Raw genomic sequence first — 18,835 nt, 5'->3', positions numbered from 1 at the left:
CTGAAATGTTCAGTTCAAATATGTAAAAGAAATCTACAGGTGCAAACAGACGGAGGATAGTAGGCTTCAAACAAACACCATCTAAAGGCGTATTTTGGAAGTTTTACAGTAAAAGACGACAAGGATGCAAAATAGACCAAAAACTCAAAACTGACCACTACACTGTCCTGCCTTAAACAGTAACTACTTTATTTTTATTTGTAGGCTCCTCATCTATATCCAATAGATTTTTAAGTGATACAGACAGCCCTCCCTCAACTGTGTAACTATAAGTCCTTGTCACCATCAGTTATTGTGTGTATGGTGTGTATTTTAATGTCCCTCTCCTTGGTGCAGTCATTTATTCTAAATATATTTGAAACTAGTAGGATAGAAAACATGCATATTGTGGCATAGTTTCCTTTGCTGTTGCCTGCTCTTGTGATAAACCTAGTGACAACTAAAGAAAACCATGGTCTGTGTGAACTGATTATTTTGTTACAAAACAATTGCATGAGGGAAGGTAGACAGAGTTGTGTTAATATATTTAACACAATATTTGTGTTTAAAATTTAAATATATAATTATAAAAAGTGCCCTTTTTCCCCCACTTGAGACCCTACACCCCAAAATTTTTGTCACTTCCCTGGTATCAAGATGTCAGCCTTTGTTGCTGCAGTCCCTGATGTAATGCTATTAACTTGAATACAATATTTTTATTACCAACAGGATAACGCCAAAACAACAGTAATAAACCAGAATTTCTCTTTCCTTTTGCTTGATTACACAATAAGACATTATAGGGAGATAAGCCAGTTTCTCTGTAAATCACTTCAAGTTTAGATCTGTTAAGATAAGCCATTCTCTTCATTACATCATGAATCTTTCAAAGGATTGTATTTCAATCCGGGGGAGAGCAGAAAGGCGGTGGTGTTAGTGAGCTGTGTGGTCGCAGTGGGAGGGGAAGGCCATGAAATATGGATCAGAAGGGGATATTTTTAATTCTGGATTCAGGTGGGATGAGACATGCGCTGGTGAGGATGCTATTACAGGCCCTCCCACAGCTAGATATATGTTGTTGGTACGATCCATCACTGCATTAAAAGAGGAGGTTGTTTCTGAAAGGTGGAATAGTGGATGCAGATAGTATGCCTTCAGAAGAATGAAGATGCAACAGTAAACAGCTACACCATCAGTTTTTAAAAGGGGTAAATCAATGGAATTAATGTGCATGCATGTTTTCATATTATCCAAAGACTAACTGAAGCAGCTGGTTTCTCTGACTCAAGCTTATTTCACCACATGAAGAGAACTAATCAGAGAAACTATTTGCAGTATCAATAATCAATCAACTGCTTTCATATGAATGTGAACAGCACTAACAACTGCTCCAGGGAGCTAAAGAGTGAAATTAAACAATTCATCATTGTGTCGCAGGCCATCTCACTTTGGGAACCAAATGTAGATTAGTTTTTTTTTTTTTAAACAAAGATAATGAAATAATCTGTACAATCAGTCTACACTTACTGCTCTTTATGAATGATGCAACCTCCCTCTGGATTTAATCAGTAATCCATATATCATCTTGTTTAGAACTGTGGCGATAGCAGAAAGTGTCTAATTATCTAGATAATTCTGAGTTGGAAAAGTTGGATTGTGGCACTAAGCTACAACATCTATTGAAGATAGCGTCTAAATATTAAAACCTCAGTTTTCAATAAGTTACAAAATGTTATGTGCCATGTAAAATTTAAAGTCTTGAAGATATACAATCAGTGCAGTCTAATCAGTTTGGATATTGGATTTTTATGCGACATATTTGAATGTTTGAATGCGATCATTTGAAAATGAGAACCATTTTTCAAGTGGTAGTATACAGTCCCCTCCAAAAGTATTGGAACGGTAAGGCAAATTCCTTTGTTTTTGTTGTTCACTGAAGACATTTGGGTTTAAGATCAAAAGATGAGTATGAGACAAGAGTTTCCTGGTATTCACATCTAGATGTGTTAAACAACTTAGGACATATCACCATTTGTATTAGACCACAGCATTCTCAGGCAAGTCTAGCTTTTGTATACATCTTCTTAATCAAATCATATGTCCCCCCCCCCCAACGCCACTTTCAAGTAGCCTAGCCATGCCAGATGGAATCAAAGAAACAGGCCTTTCTTTTCTTTATGTCTTATTCTTGATCAAGTCTCGAGGGTAAATATATGGTCTGTTGTGCAGCAATTTGGCAGCTGTGCTTTTCTTGGCTTGTGAGGAGATGAGTGGTGATGAACAACAGACGAAGCTACCAGAGTCTCCAGTTTACAGCTAATTAGCCAAAAGACCAATACAGTTGACTTCTGTCTTGTAAACATGCATGACTCATAAGCTACTAGCTAATGTAATAAGTTAGCTAGCTAAAGGCAATATATCATGGCCATACAGGCTAACGTACTGTACTTAATGGAGACACTACAGGTGAATACAGTAAAATTTGTGTCTAATAACTTTGATATTCAAATTAGGCATTAACTAATTAAAATGTACTAATTTGCATACATTTGATAAGACATTGCAGATGAATAGGATAAACAAACCAACTAAAGCATATCACAACAGAACTTCCCCAGTTAAAGTTATTTGTGTTTAAAATTTAAATATATAATTACAAAAAGTGCCCTTTTTCCCCACTTGAGACCCTACACCCCAAAATATTTGTCACTACTCTAGGCAGCTCTATTGGGTTAAGGTCAGGTGATTGACTTGGCCAGTCTAAAACCTTCCCCTTTTTCCCTGATGAAGTCCTTTGTTTTGTTGGCAGTGTGCTTTGGCTCATTGTCCTGCTGCATGATAAACTTCCTCCCTATTAGTTTCAATGCATTTCTCCGTAAATTGGCAGACAAAATGTTTCTGTTCACTTCTGAATTCATTCTGCTGCTACCATCATCAGTTCCATCATCAATAAATATTAATGAGCCTGTTCCAGAAGCAGCCATGCACGCCCAAGCCATGACATTACCTCCACCATGCTTCACAGATGAGCTTGTATGCTTCGGATCATAAGCAGTTCCTTTCTTTCTCCACACTTTGGCCTTTCCATCACTTTGCTAGAGATTAATCTTGGTCTCATCAGTCCATAAGATTGTGTTCCAGAACTCATCTCTGTACTTCTTTGCAAATTTCAGTCTGGCCTTCCGATTCTTCCTGCTGATGAGTGATTTGCATCTTGTGGTGTGGCCTCTATATTTCTGCTCTCTGAGTCTTCTTCCAACAGTGGATTGTGATACCTTCACCCCTGCACTGTGGAGGTCGTTGGTGATGTCACTTCCTGATGTTTTGTGGGTTTTCTTCACAGCTCTCACCATATTTCTGTCATCAACTACTGTTGTTTTCCTTGGCCGACCTGTTGGACGTCTGTTGCTCAGTACACCAGTAGTTTCTTTCTTTTTCAGGACGTTCCAAATTGTTGTGCTTGCTATGCCCAATGTTTGTCCAATGGCTTTGGTGGATTTTCCTCCTTTTCTCAGCTTGACAATGGCGTGCTTTTCTCCCACAGACAGCTCTCTGGTCTTCATGTTGGTTTATCCTCTTTAAACAGGAAATGCAGTCTTTATAGGTTTGAACCAAGGATGAAAACTTAGACTAGTCATGCAGAGCTATTTAATGTTTTGACAATCAACCTAAAAGGCAACACCTGGGCAACAAGAAACGTCTGTCAGTCACATGTTCCAATAGTTTTGCTCACTTGAAAAATGGGTGGGTTCAAACAAAGGGTGGTATGTCCTGAGTTGTTTAACACATCTAGATGTGAATACCAGGAAATGTTAGCTGAAATTCTGAACTCTTGTCTCATACTCATCTTTTGATCTTAAACCCAAATGTCTTCAGTGAACAACAAAAACAAAGGAATTTGCCTTACCGTTCCAATACTGTTGGAGGGGACTGTATGTACAAAAAATTGAGCCCACATGGAATGCAGGAAAACATGATAAAAACCTAAAAACATTAATATAGAGGAGTAGAAACATATACTGCCAAAGCAGTTTAAGACCATGCAAGAAATGCCAACTCAATGTCTTAAAACTCTTAAGAATCACCAGCATCTGCTGCACAGAAAGTTCTTAGCTACTTTTTTAATATTATTATCATCATCATCAGTGTTGAAAAGCAATTTAAACCTTTTGTGTTTTGTTTTGTTTTAATTAATTACTAGATTAAAAAATTATTAATTAAAATTATTTTGAAGGAGACATGTCTCTGTGAGAAGGGTATCTTCTTACCTGGTTCTGGTCTCAGTATCTTCATGAGTAGAGTGGCACATGGCGCTGAACTGGGACACAAAAAAGTCATAGCGGCGATGGTAGGACGGCGTGTCCTCCTCAATGTTGGCAAACTTCACAAACTAGAGAGAGGACAAGAAGATGAGGGAAACACATTCATTAGTGTCATTTGTCATAGGGCCTTAGAGCCTGAAGATCAGACATGATGGTTACTACAATCACAAGCACTGGTCAACCCCAGAAAGCAATTAAGAGGCATGAAAACAGATCTAGCCCCAGACAGAAAAACACAACAGAGTCAAACAAGGTATTTATGGATCTGGAGAAGGGATTCCAAATGAGCGGCAGTTCTGCAGTTGCCAGTGGAAAGATTGTGGAGAAGCTTATCTTATTTAAAATAATGGTGGTTAAAAATCTATAAATCCATATATTCGTGTTTAGGAGGAAAACAAACACACGAGATTGAAGACAAATTGGTTTGAGGCTGATCCTTAGCATATTTATTTGCATGATAACCAATTAGCTAGCAACTATAATAGGCTGACTGCACAGGGCATGGTTCCCAGCAACCTGAGTCAGTTGTAGATGTGGTGATTAAAGTATGTAAAAAAGGTTAGCACACAAGCAGAGGAGTAAATACAAAAGATATGTATAGCTAAAAGTAATGGATAAATTGAATTTGGCATCTTCTGCCACTCCAAGTGGTAGTATTATGAATCCAAACCTGCCTGAAACTTCTAATAAAAAAAGACCCAGCCTAAGCATAAACACTTCCAGGATCATTGTAATCAACTGTAATAATGAAACTGCTCTCCTACATTTGTTCAAGCAACTTTTTAAATTTCCTTTGAAACTCAGAGTTTATAGCTTTAAGAAGGTAGCGAATGTTTTACAAAAATTAAATAATGTTATCTTCTAAACATTTTACCTATTTATGGTATTGTGAGAATTAGACAAATGATTCAGCTTGACAAATTTTAAAGAAAAACAAGTATGGGCTTCGTATAGGCAGATACTCAGAGGTGGATTGAGGACAGTTTTTCATTTATGAAACCTACATGGAAGCGCCAACAGCCTGCATTGATGTTCAACTACCTCAAATCAATACTGAAAATGGCAATGTTGCTACTAATTATGTGATTTTTCACCTCTTAACAATGGAGAGACAAAAACAGACACACTCACACTTTTACTCGAGCTCTGCAACCAGGATACAATGACATACAGAACGTTTCCAGTGACTGAGACTAAAAATACCGTCATATCTTTGTACGAGCATGAACTTGAAGCGATAGTGATAATGATAATAACCATAAGAGCCATCCCCATTTGTCCATCCTATAATTTCCTCCCTCCAAACAAGCAAAGAGTGTCCTCAGGAGAGGCTTCCTCTCTCCTCACAGTCAGCTGTGCTTCTCGCTACCCTATCATTGTCCACTGCAACAAATTGCCTCCGTACAGGTTGACATTGGTGACAAAAACCTAGCCGTTCTACTTGGTAATTTCCTCCCATTTGGTGCCTAACCTTTCCTGGGGGTAATGGCTCAGATGGAAGGAGGTACACCGGCAGCTGGCTTACACAAGAGCAGCTTCCCCTCAGCTTCCCAAATGTGTTACTGTGTTAAATCCAGGTGTTAGACACATATAGAAAGAGGATTAATTACAGAGTTGTGTTGATAAGGTCCTGAGGGGGAACTCCGGTGACGACTGGAGTGTGTGAGGGCCCCTGATTGAATTTAGTTTGGTTTCATTTGGTCATACAAATCATATACATCACATCCTTGCAAAGATATTAAAGAGCATGGCTCTAGGGATGGCTGAAATATCTAAAAATTTACCCCGAGGGCAACATGAATGCCTGGACCAAATGTCATGTTCCCCTCAGGATGAATTGTAATAACTGGTGATCCTCTTTTCCCTTTATATATAGCACCACCATCAGCTCAAAATTATAATTTGTTTAATATTTTGATGCTACCGTCAGCCTCAGCTCTACTTTCTGTTCAGTGCTAATTAGCAAATTGTATCATGCTAACATGCTAAACTAAGATGTTAACATGGTAACAGCATGTTAGCATTGTCATTGTGAGCATATTAGCATGTGGACTATAGCTAGTGTGCTTTCATAGTCTCCCATAGCTGCTAGCATTGCAGTAGTCTTGTTTTAGCACTTATATAGGTTGACATGCCTAAAGGACTACTAATAGCATCCCAAGCTGCACATTTGTGACTTCACCTGTACAAAACTATATTCATTCAGCCTGTTAAATATGTCTTGAAGTTAATCTAAGCACGCAGCCAATTGTGGGTCTTCATTTTTTGCTAAAAAAATTTAAATAAACTTAGAAAAACCTTTCCTGCAACCTTTGTGCGTTGATATGGTGTTATTATGCGGTCCTCCTCCCTACAAAATATTGCTTTTAATATGGAGGCAAGATATGATCCGCATGTGTGAAGCTTGAATGAAAATGATTGAAATACCACAAAATGCTGTTACAGGGTAACTGCCAATCAGTGTCCATTTAGTTTCTGCTCTGCTGTGGAACATTTGTTAAGTTGCTAGTTGTTCGTAAGGCTCGTACAGCTGAACCTGGCTCCAACCAATGCAGCCCCTTGCACAGTTTAAATGCAGGGCTGTTTTCCATCACTCTTGAGAAAATAATGTAAAAAAAGGTATGTCTATTTGACCATTTCTGGGATTTCCATTTCACTTTAATTGAAGACTGAAGCCTTCCCAATGAGACGACAAGTGCTTTAAGTGAAGAGGGGGTAATTCTGTTTCGAGTTGAGGTTTCATCATGTAAATAAGACTAATCAAAAAGAGACAGGCTTCATGCCTCACTGATGCCTCGTGGCAAAGTAGTAAGAACTTTCAACAATGAGAAAATGAAAGGGTGATATAAACACCAGCACAATTTGTTTTGCTTCCCTCAGGCAATTCTAAAGAGCTCAATTTAAAAAAAGGTGTCATTAAAAAGCCTTGTGAATGGATTGGTTTTACTTATCCATGGTTACTGATTACTTAACAAGTGGTAAAGAGTAAAATGCATTTACACAGTCATTGGAGAGCCACTTTTGTAAAGTTGATCATTATCCATCGCTCTTTAGCACAGCAGGTTTGAATGGCAGTTGTAAAATGTCTTCATTAAGCCTAGAGGCATATTTGGCTACAATATGAGCAATTTGAACATACGGATGGACAGAGAAAAAATTGGTTACGCAGGAGGGATTGGAGAGGCTCCTTACGATGATCCGATATTCCTTTTACGGACAAAAACGTGTCGCCATCAGAATCCAGCTCTTAGTCACAGCTCCTCTCTGTGGAGGAGGACCACTACTTATTACAGTTACCTGTCAACACAACAGTACGAGTGAACAAGCTAGCAAGGTGGACCTGGGTTTTTTAATTAAATAACCTTGGCATGTGACTGCATTTCACTTATTTATGCATGTGTCCATTTCAAGGTGCCATAGAAAGCTCATTTTCAGGTTCATACTTGTATTTAGGGAAAATGTTTACATGCTTTAACATTTAAAAAACATCTCTTTTCACATAAGTCCGCCCATTTGTGCTGTTATTTGTTAGTACTTGTCACTTGCATGCGTCCTTGTAATTGGATGTAAGCTGTTAGAGCGCTCGCTCCTTGTGATTGCGTGTTAACTCAACGTGCATGTTGGAATTCTGCTGTTTTTTCGCAGTCTTTTGCATGCGTGAGATTTATATATGAAGGAGGAAACAATGGTGATTGAGGTTCATGGTATGTCAGTTCCATGATGTTTACATTTACATTTATCTGATGCTTTTATCCAAAGTGACTTACAATTGCTATACACGTCAGAGGTCGCACGCCTCTGGAGCAACTAGGGCTTAAGTGTCTTGCTCAGGGATGGGTCACAGTAGGGAATTGAACCCTGGTCTCTCTTTAGCCAACTAACATCACTTTAGGAACAATCCACAGCCTACATTTTTCTGGATTTTTTTTAGGTTTTGGAAAGTGAATAAATCGTACTTCTCATTTCAACCTCTCCAGGAACAGCTTTGACCATACGCTAACTTGAAAAAAGTCAGCAACAAAAAGCTGGATAACAACGCCTTTTGCATACGAGTAAATGGAGCACCGCCATGAAAGCGTAGGACCACAGTTAGAGTAAGTCCTATACTGCCCAGTGATTGGCCAGCTTGGATATTTGGGGCGTGAATTAGAACTTCTGAGTTTCAATAACTGACAGTTTATTAAAATCTTTTTCTTTCTTGTATTTTACATGTCCATAACACTCTTCTTTTAGGGACACATCTTTGAAATTGCTGCATTGAATAACAGTTTTACTTCTTTTAATTTTAATTAAAACAGCAGCTTGTTTCTGCAACTTTAACTCAATTATCAATGCAATAGTCACCATACATTTGTGCAAGAAAATGGGAAATGAGATGTAATTATTATCAGTGGTGTTCACCAACTAGGCTAGCTTTTCAGGCATGGGCTGCTGGTTTACTGCTGTCCCTGTTGGTGTATCAGCTTGACAGGATGAGGGGGAGGAGGCAGACAGTTTGCTGACTCAAAACAAGAAGTTGGATACTGTAGCTTCAAGATATTTTATAAAAGTTTTCCCTTGGCGTTCATTTTGATTTTAAGTAATAAGTGCAGAATAACACACGCCTATATGAACAGTGTACAAGCGTAATCTGAGGCCCTGTTGATTCCTCTACCTGTCATTGCTTAATTACCTGTACCCATGTGTGATATTTCTGCACCTCCCTCTCATCAGTGGGTAACAGTTTGTCAAGAGAAAGTACACAGGAAGGTAACAGCAGTTTGGAGGCACCAACCAGAAATCATGGCATCTGCAGTTTATCACAGAAAAGTGTAGGTGTCTTCTGTTGCTGCCTCCTGAGTCTTGACTCAGGTAATGATGATGAAGACCTTCCCAGCCTGGTAACTGTTAGACTGGGAGTTTTTTTCCCCTCAGTTGTCGTTTGTGCTGAACACAATCAAAAATCTCCTCACCTTGTTTTCAGCAAACAAGCTGTGATAAAGCCACGGTACAGCACCTGCCCCGCAGCACGCAGCAGGCAGACAGTGAGAGACTACCTGCTGGAGAACATCTAGCAGTTAAAGAGCCGGATATTTTTTTCAGGAGTTGGAGGAGACCAAACCAGAGCTAAAAGGAGAGGGATTATTGGACTTCACCGGGCGGACACAAACAGTTGTTCACTTGTCATAACAGATGTTTTATTACAGATGCTTTGTTCTTTATTCTATGTTTTTATTACTGATCTTGTATGATGTAAGGTGACCTTGAGTGCTGTGAAAGGTGCCATTAAATGGTTTTATAATTATTAATAAAACAATTCCATATAAGAAGTGGCAAGAAAATGTTTATCACTTATCTCTTGCTTTAAATCTGTAGACTTCAAAGTGATTGAGCTGTGCTCAAAGGGCCTCACAGAGTGATCGGTTAATTTCCCCACAGAGATAAGAGAAGCAGTACCAATGAGTGTTTATTACATCATTAATGTATTTTTGAAGAACGTTTGAAGACTTTGTGACCAATGTTAAATTGATGCACTGTGTCCTGTTACAGAAATAATTTCTCTCTCTCTCTCTCTCTCTCTCTCTCTCTCTCTCTGAAAAAAAAGAAGAAGAAAATGAGAAGAAGAGTCAACACACAAATAGGCAAACTCTGACCTGTATGCAGGCATATCTGGCTCCAGAGGCTATATATACCAGACATATAAACTCCCCTGTGTCTGATTCAGTGGTTCATGTGCCTGAGTGCGGACTGATGAGTGTCTCTTCTATTGAGATGGAGTGGAGGAAGAGACACTTCTAACCGTCAGTCTGCCAATTTCTTGTGACAAAGTTAACTGTCAGATACATTTGGAAACAGTGAATGCCTGGCAGGAGAGGAACACTCTGGTGACACACACATGTATACTGAAGTTAAACACACACACACACACACACACACACACACACGGTGCAATGAATGTCATTCTTAGATCGACTGGAAAACCTTTGTGTAACCTATTTACAGAATGATTCATTACCTCCACCCATGAGGTTTTCTTTTCGCCTGTTTCGTCTGGTCAGCAGAATATCTCAAAAGTTACTACAGAGCTTTCAGTGACATTTGGTGGAACATTAGATTACAAGGCAAGGAACATAAATCACTTTGGACGTTATTCTGAAACGCACAGCGCCACTATGTGGCCCTTCACAAAGCACTTTACATTGAGTATCAAAACACACAGTTTTTAATTTTGTCATAGGTAATGAGAGGTGACAGACAGTTGGAGCTCTTCAAGTACTGGATGGATATGAAAATATCAGTATTTTTGATTTTTTATAAAAAGTCAAAAAGGTACAAGCCTGTGGACAAAAAACTCGACAGAAGTCAGCAGTGAATCCAATGGTGAATTTCAGTAAGAAACCGCCAGCTGAAGCTAACGATTACACAAATCAGTTTTCTTTCAGATGATTTTTTAAAAATTCACTAACTATGGCAACATGCATTGTTCCCATCTGTTGCATTCTGAATTCCCTGCAGCTCTGATTCCCACTTCTGACTGCTCCATAGAAACAGTGACTGAGGCTCATGGGTATGATATTTAGAGCCTCAACCATACTTAGGTTCAATCCCATTTCACCCCTTGCCCCTACCACTTGTTATCGAGTGTACCCCGTGGCCCTTTAAACAGAGTGACACTCGAAGGGATTGAAATATTCCCCTGAGAAATGGACCAACCCTTCAGGAACCCGATACGTCATCAGTAGTCGACGATGGCTCTGACGACGAGTTTTTAACAGGATTTCTCCATGACAACAACTCCAATATGCCGTCCTCCGCTGTGGTAATCTCTCTCGTATGGTAACGTTATATCACACATCAAGCGATCTAACAAGTCACCAATTAAAAATCAAAAACACAGCTTCACATGCTAGCAGCTGAACTATTTGCTATCAGCTGAATTTTTTTAATGATTGTTTTGAAGAAAATCCCCATATTACTTTGAAATAACATTAAACTAAGAATAACCATGGTTAGTATAAATAATACAAAAAAATTTTTTGTTTTGTTTACTCTGGGAACTTTCTCGTAACCTTCCGTTTGGAGTGTGACTCTGAAAAATCTCCATTTCGAGGGCTATGTAGCCCTCCCCCTTCACCCTACCCCTCTATCTCAACAACAATCGGAATAGGGATCGACCGATATGTTTTTTTTCCAGGCCAATCCCAATACCAATTATTAGTAACCAATTAGACCGATATGTGGAACTGATATACATTTGCTGTAAAAATTTTAATCTTTGTGTCAAAATTTCAACTCCAAAACAAAACTTTGTTAAAAATGTAATTGTCCTGTTTAATCTTTATAAATGGGCAATTAAATGAACTAGAGATCCATCCCAGAGATGGATTTGTTAACTATGAGTGACAAATTATCATAAATTTGTCTTTACAGGCTGCAAATTATATTGTATTTATTTTATATTGTTAGGATTTTATTGATACATTTGTTGATTGACTATTTATTAGTTCTGTTCTTTACCTATACTCTTATTGGTTTTTCATTACTATATAATTGCCTTTTAAAAATATGTTTGTAACAAGAAATTCAGAACAGTAATCGGTTTTGAGAGCAGCAACAAAAGTAAAGTTTACAGCAGCAAAGTCACTTTATAAAATCACTCTCTCACTGGAAACAAATGGAACATGTTAAATAAAATATTCCTGTCATAAAAATACTGAGTCAAGTTTAGAAACAAGAGCCCAGACAGTCCCCTTCATTCCTCCCTCATGTCCCTCTCCCTCCTCCCGCATGTAAGGTACGTAGCATCTCAGCTAAACAGGTTTAGCTTGTTTATAACAAACACGCTATTAGCCGAGCTAGCACATGTGCTTGTGTAAAACCAAAACACAGCTGCGGTGGATGAGACAGAGCAGATTAAAATATCGCTTGGTACACGTTCCTGTATGTTGTACTGATGCAGTATCAGCATTTTACTGGTACTAGTATTGCTGTTTTTGCTGCACTTGCTTACAGTAATGCCCGTTAGTGATGTGCAATACCACTTAATTAACTACCAAGTAATACCCAGGCTGGTATTGCCGATACCAATACTTTTTACATATTTTATTTCTAGTTTAATGTGACCTCCCCCCTCCCGTTTCTGTATTTGAGAGAAATAAGGAAGAAGGCTGTAGTCTTAACAATTCAAAATAATAGCTGCATAATGACAAGACATCAAACTACTGTCATATTCTTTAATTATAATAAATAATAATATGTCTTTGCTAAGAACTGCCGCTTCATAACATCATCCTATTATTGTGACTTATAGGGTGACCAGACGTCCCGAAAAATCCGGGACAGTTCTGAATTACGAGCAGTTGTCCTGACTCCTGTCCAGTTTGTCCCAAAAATTAGACCTAACATGAGTTTTGATTATAGCCTAATTAAACATAAATAAACACAAATACTGATCATTGTGTAGTTCTCTTGCTCCAGCAGGGGTTGCAGGTTATCTGTACATTGTGTCAACAGTGTTGTTATAGCTACAAAGTAACACTCGTCGTGCTTTTTCCCCCCCATTTTGTTTTCTTGTGGTTAGTGGAAGTTACAGTCGCGAGGACAGGGACGCGTGTTGCAACGCGTGTTGCACAGATGTGACACTGCACTGATGACATGACTAAAATAAAAATTGTTGTGTTACATACAGTATCCACAGTTGTGTTTTTCCTAATGACAAACAGGCGACTTAATGAACAAAGATAAATAACTTTAGCGTTGTGTTTAGATTTTCACGTGTGGTAATGTTCATTGACAGTAGGCCTACCGGTGGCCACGCCCCCGGCCCCCCCCCCCGAATTTCACTCTCTCTCATCTGGTCATTACTTGATCTCAGATGTTTAGCAAATTTGCAAATATATTTCACTGTCTTTGCACACACATCACACACAGAGTCATTATTATTTCGATCGATCCGCACATCACTAACGCCCGTAGTTATGGTCACCTGGTGTATGATCTACGCTAACTAGCTCAGTGTGTGCACGCGGAGCTCTGCTGAGACGGGAGGGGAGGGGGTGCAGCGTGGTGGCTCGCTTGTTCAATTGGCTACTTCTGCCCAATAGTCAGTGTTGATAGGCTATTACTCGTGACTTGTAAACTATCAGCTAGTGCTGTGGGCGGGACATTACTCCAGCACACAGAGTGGTGAGAACAGACTGGGAAAAGTGGCTGCATCAGAGCCAAAGGAGCACATTTTTTATTAATTAATTATATCGGCTATCTCTTTTTGAAATGACCGATGTAGATTATTGAAAAATGCTGAATATCGGCGCTGATAATTGGCCAGCCTGATTACTGGTCGACCCCTAATTGAGACAATTTACCTCTAGACGTGAACGTGCAAAACTGAGGGGTAGGGGCAAGGGGGGAAATGGGATTAAGCCTAAGTTGACAGAAAGAACACTAAAGGGCTGTATGTAGTTTTTAATGAAATGAATCACTTTTTTACTACCCATTTGTAAATGTTGTAACCTGACATAAAAATTAGCCACACCCCCGCTCTCTCTGTCCCTTGGAACAGCCGCTATTCTGCTTCTTATGTGAAGGATTCAGGTCGGATTTTCTGCATGCACGCTCCCGAGCCTCTTGCCTACCGTTTCTGAACCGTACACACAGCAACAACACTGCAGCCACTAACACCAAAACACAACCGGCTCCCAGCACAACCTCCACGTAAGGATAAAAAAACAAAACTAGCACGTCAGGCCAAACGAGAACCAGACTGACGTCGGGCAAACACACGGTCAACACCGGAAAGGCGTTTGCATCACGGAGAGACTTCCACTTTGTTTTGGGTATTAAATCCGATTCAGAGTTGGCTTTCAATTGGACAGGTAAACTAACACTAGTGTTACCTCATTAGTATTTGTTTTTCTTTTTTCACTATGTGAGCCTGAAGAAACAATGGGCGAAACGTGTTGCTCACAATAAAGGTAGTAAAGTTAGATTTTTCATGGACTTAACCTGCTACCTACCAGCACCTGGTTGTTGTTGCTGTGCTCAGGGAATTTCTTGTTTCATAAACTAACATTAGTGTTCCCTCATTAGTTCGAGCATGCTCAGAAAAGGTAGTAGTTCTGAAAGCTCACCTCTAGAGGCCACTGGAAACTACACATGGCCCCTTTAAGTAGAACCGAGAAGAACTAACTGAAACCAATGATCATAACATAAAACAACAACAACAAACCTCTGTGTTTCTAAGCTGAAGAACAGATCATGACACCAGAGATCATTTTAAAAATACTTTACTAAACTCTACTCCTTGGATCAAGACAAGTATAGCCACCACTCATTTCTTCCATTTAGCATTTTATCTTCCAAATTTGGTGAGAAATATATTTTAATAGCTCTTGACCAGCCAAGAAACACAAGCAGTCAGATAATCAGACCAACAGGTTAGACAATCTGTAAAATGATTAACCAAAGGGTCGGTATGAATATCCATCAGTGTTCAGACCCACTCCACAGATACACTTTGACCTTCTGTACTTACTGTAATTGTACTGACACAGTTTTCCTGTGTAACTAGGGATTACCACTAACATTTCAGGTTCACACTCCCTTTCGGTTTGACCAAATAAAGCAGTTTGTTTCCAAGCTGTCTGACTCCTTTATAGCAGAGACAATAGACCTCAATACAACTCTATGGGGAAAGCCTATAACGGCAAAGATGGCGGTTATCCAGCCCCTTCCGCTAGAAAGCCAATCGTTTGCTTTCAACAGCCAAAGCGGGAATCATATTTCAGCCAATTATGTGGTTCCACTGACGTAAGGGTCCGTATTACTTGTACTGCGCATGCGCGGAAGTGGTGGCAAATGCGCAGTAGAAGTATAACCGGTCGGGAAAAACGCGTTTTATACCTTATTTTGGGGCAAAGTTGTCAAAATGTTTCAGCAAGTATTATCAGATTTTAATACTGATTCTATTCATGTAGTTTTTATGTCCCGGTGACCTGTGAAAGTGCAGTTCTGGCGCTCTCCCTATTCATTTAGATAGGAGCCTGGTCTTGTTAGTCCGAAATAGCTGCCCGGAGGCATTGCCAAGATGGCATTGCCAAGATGGCTGCCGAGTGGCAGGACTTGCCTAAAAGGACTTTGTTTATAGTGATAGTACCATGTTCCCAGATCTGCTGTTATCTTGGTGAGTACAAAGTTATTATTTCTGACAGAACTGATGGACAAAACTACCAAAAATAGACCCAAGTCGTAATAGGCTGGAATTATCATTTACGGTGCTGTGACCTTTCACCTTTGACAGCATGTAATGTACATAATAGAACAGGTGAAGTTGATTCTATTCTTCAGCCCACTGTAAGCAGCTCTGCAGAGGCGTATCCTCAAAACCCAAATGTGTGATGTTTATAGCCAATTAGTCCGTGCTGAGGCTCAACTGAAAGCGGCCGGCCGGTTTCAAACAGTCTTTCAACAAAATTGCTGTAATTTGTTGAGCTCGGTGTTGATGTGGTTCTGCAGACATCTCAAACAGACTCATTAAACTGATAATTACCCAACAGAACAAACACAAGTTCTTCGTTTTCTTCTACCACACTGACATTAAACTGAGAGTCTCGGCTTTGTAGCCTGTGCCATGAGGAAAATTTAATTAACACGGCTCTCGTCTAAAGGCAGCATGTACCACTGTCAAAATATTCTCCACCCTCCCAACTCACCTACCTGTCTCTGCATCCGCTCTCCCCCTCTGTCAGAGTCTAAATACCACACATAAATAATGCAAAGGCTTTCGCATCTAAACCTTCGGCTCTGTTTCCTGCTCAGATGAACTGCCAATAATGGCAAGGACAAAAGACTCAGAATAGGAGGCAAGAAGGGGGAAGAAGAAAATAAAAACTTTGGGTTCACCTTCAGAAGACTTGGAAGGAGAAATGGAGCTGACATTTGCCGGCGGCTAATAAAGGATAATAATAATTAGAGCCTTTCACAGGATATGGTATAAGGCCATTTCCACTGCCAGAGTAAAAGTTAAATTAGGTATTTAACCACCAACATCAACCTCTGGGCTGCAGCTGAGTGATGTTTGTGTTCCGTTTGTTGCATGTTCGTGTGTGTGTATGTGTGAATTGTGGCTTTAAGTAAAATTTTGTTTAATCTCCACAGCAGATAGGAGGATTCTCTCTCAGGGCAACATTTGAAATAAACAACCAGCACAAATAATCATTTCACATTTCACCTGCTTTGTGTACAAGAGGCTATTCTGCAGATGGTGTGCTCACATTTGGAGGAAGGTAGACTATCACACAGGACAGTATAAACAGTATAAAACATAAAATGTATAAAAATTTGAATAGAAAGCAGGAGCACTACAGAATTATGGAAAAGGGTTTCACTCAGCATATTAAAGAGATGAAATGATTATACTTAAATGGAAAATCAACCTTCAGGTAATAAGAGCAGAGGGACTTTATCACCATCAGCGGACACATATTTATTTAGTGAAGCAGCTCTTTACCCTGACATCTTGTAACTAAACCGATGCTGCAGTGTAAGGGCGTTTTCAAAAGTTTAACTTTTTGCATACCATAAAGTCTGAATAAGGTAATTAGGTAGTGAGCCCGACGCTGACAAAATGAAAAAGTTTATCAGACAAGCCAAAAGTATGTTAGTTAAATATTTCAAATAAAGTGTGAAAACAATTATAAAAGGGTGAAACTTTTTTACAATGGGGAAACAAAGCAAGCAGGGGTTTTTTTCCCTCCTTAACCTATAATCGGTTGATTAAATAAATAACAATTGAATTTATGTAAATCTTCTATTTATATCTTGTCTATTTTCCCCAAGCAACATTTACTTTTCCTCACCACATTTCCAATTCTCCCTATGCATGTACATATTGTGATAGGTATGTCTGCAGAAATCCTTAAAATAAATTAAGTTTTAAGTAGTAGTTTATCAAATAATTGGACGTGAAGGAAAAAAAACTTTTTACCAACTTGAAAAGTTTAAAGCTTTTTAATCTGTTTACACTCCAGTACACTAACAACCAACCAGCAATAGTATTTATTGATGTATCATATAATTTGACACTGTGCCATCACCATTTAAAGCTTTCCATGTTTCCTGTACTCTGTTTATAAGGTGATTCTGATAACGTTAATAAATCTACATATTATATCATTAATGTGTTGCTAAACCATCTGCAGGAAAGTATCATCTTTATTAAAAAAAAATAATAATAAACTTCTGCAGCTTCTTCTGATTTTTCACCTTCCTTCCTTTTCACCCTTATGGCACCACATTGGGAGCCTGTTACCTAGCAGTCACCAACTGTTGTAAATTAACCATGTAAATAAAATAATGAGGAATAGACAGAATGTCCCTTACAAAACAACTAGTTTCAAGCTTTGCATAAAAGAGAAAACCCCAATAAAACCTCCTGTGCAATAAAAAAAGTCCGTCATCATGATGATCTGGTCTTACCGAGTTGGTTCCCAGGACCTGCAGGTCTGGTTCTCTGGACTCCAGCAGCTTGGCCACCATGTGCAGGAAACTCTCCACAAAGGGTTTGATGCTCTGAGAGTGACAGGCCATCAGCAACTGGTCCAGAGCCTCCATGGCTATCACCACATTCCTGCATACAGGTAGGAGAATAGATCATCATTAAGAAGTTCCATGCTTTATCACAAAGTCTTTAGGTACCTTCTATCCAACACTGTGATCATGACTAAAATTAAGAATCTTTTCTATAAATTACAGACTAGCTCTACTCACTATCTGCCACCGGATAGCCATTTGCGCTCAGCATGAAATGAACTCCATTGTTTATCTAGAGAGGCTCACCACACCACGGCTGCTTCTGCTAACAAACTTGAGAATTTCATAAACACAAGTTTTACTGTAGATGTTTTTTTCCCCTGACATAAAAATGTTCACAAGCTATTCACTCTTAAAAAATAAATACAAGTATGTTTTAAAAATTATCTGTTATACAAGTGCAACTATGAGTATAAAATGGTGTCAGTCCAACATCATGTGTCAACTTTCAAAAATAATATATTTAACTGCTGACAGGAGCATAAATTGAAATAAATATTTACCACCTTTAAGGCAGATCTGAAAACTGTTGAATATGTAACAGTCTTTTCATCATAATATCAGATTCACAATATTGACTTTTGCCAAAATCTGCAAACAGAGCAATACCTTCACGGATACTTGCACCCGTATTTTTTCACCGCAACAAGGTAAGTTTACCAATGATTACTCTATTACTGTTATATTTGGTGTAGATGTTAAAATATTTCTTTTTGGTACTTGGAAACACTTCACAGCCTCTGCAATGTTACTGTGGATAAGTACAATATTAATTATGATCCTGTAGGTTGTTATCTGTGTTGTTTATTGTGAACAAAGTTAACATTTCCTGTGTACTGTACATTTAATGATAATAATTAATGGAAGCAGAAATTCAGAAGCAGTCAGGTTTATCAGTTTGCTCCATCTGAGAGGCAAAAGCTTTGCCAAATCAAATGACAGCTTTTGGATTTGAGTGACATAAC

General features: G+C 38.9%; 1 protein-coding gene across 5 annotated transcripts in view; it reads right to left on the bottom strand.

The window, feature by feature from the left end:
• The window catches only part of efr3a (EFR3 homolog A (S. cerevisiae)), a 254,822-nt gene that overhangs the window by 142,868 nt on the left and 93,119 nt on the right, over positions 1 to 18,835 (bottom strand). For all 5 annotated transcript variants that reach the window (XM_046052401.1, XM_046052402.1, XM_046052403.1 and 2 more), the window contains 2 exons: positions 17,757 to 17,907; positions 4,248 to 4,369 (listed from right to left, as the gene is read on the bottom strand). In XM_046052401.1, coding sequence (XP_045908357.1) covers positions 4,248 to 4,369; positions 17,757 to 17,907 — 273 coding nt within the window. The remainder of the gene's footprint in view (positions 1 to 4,247; positions 4,370 to 17,756; positions 17,908 to 18,835) is intronic.

This window comes from Micropterus dolomieu, linkage group LG06 (genome assembly GCF_021292245.1).
Source record: "Micropterus dolomieu isolate WLL.071019.BEF.003 ecotype Adirondacks linkage group LG06, ASM2129224v1, whole genome shotgun sequence".
In the NCBI taxonomy this organism is placed as follows: Eukaryota; Metazoa; Chordata; class Actinopteri; order Centrarchiformes; family Centrarchidae; genus Micropterus; species Micropterus dolomieu.
This window is presented reverse-complemented; position numbering and strand designations above follow the sequence as displayed.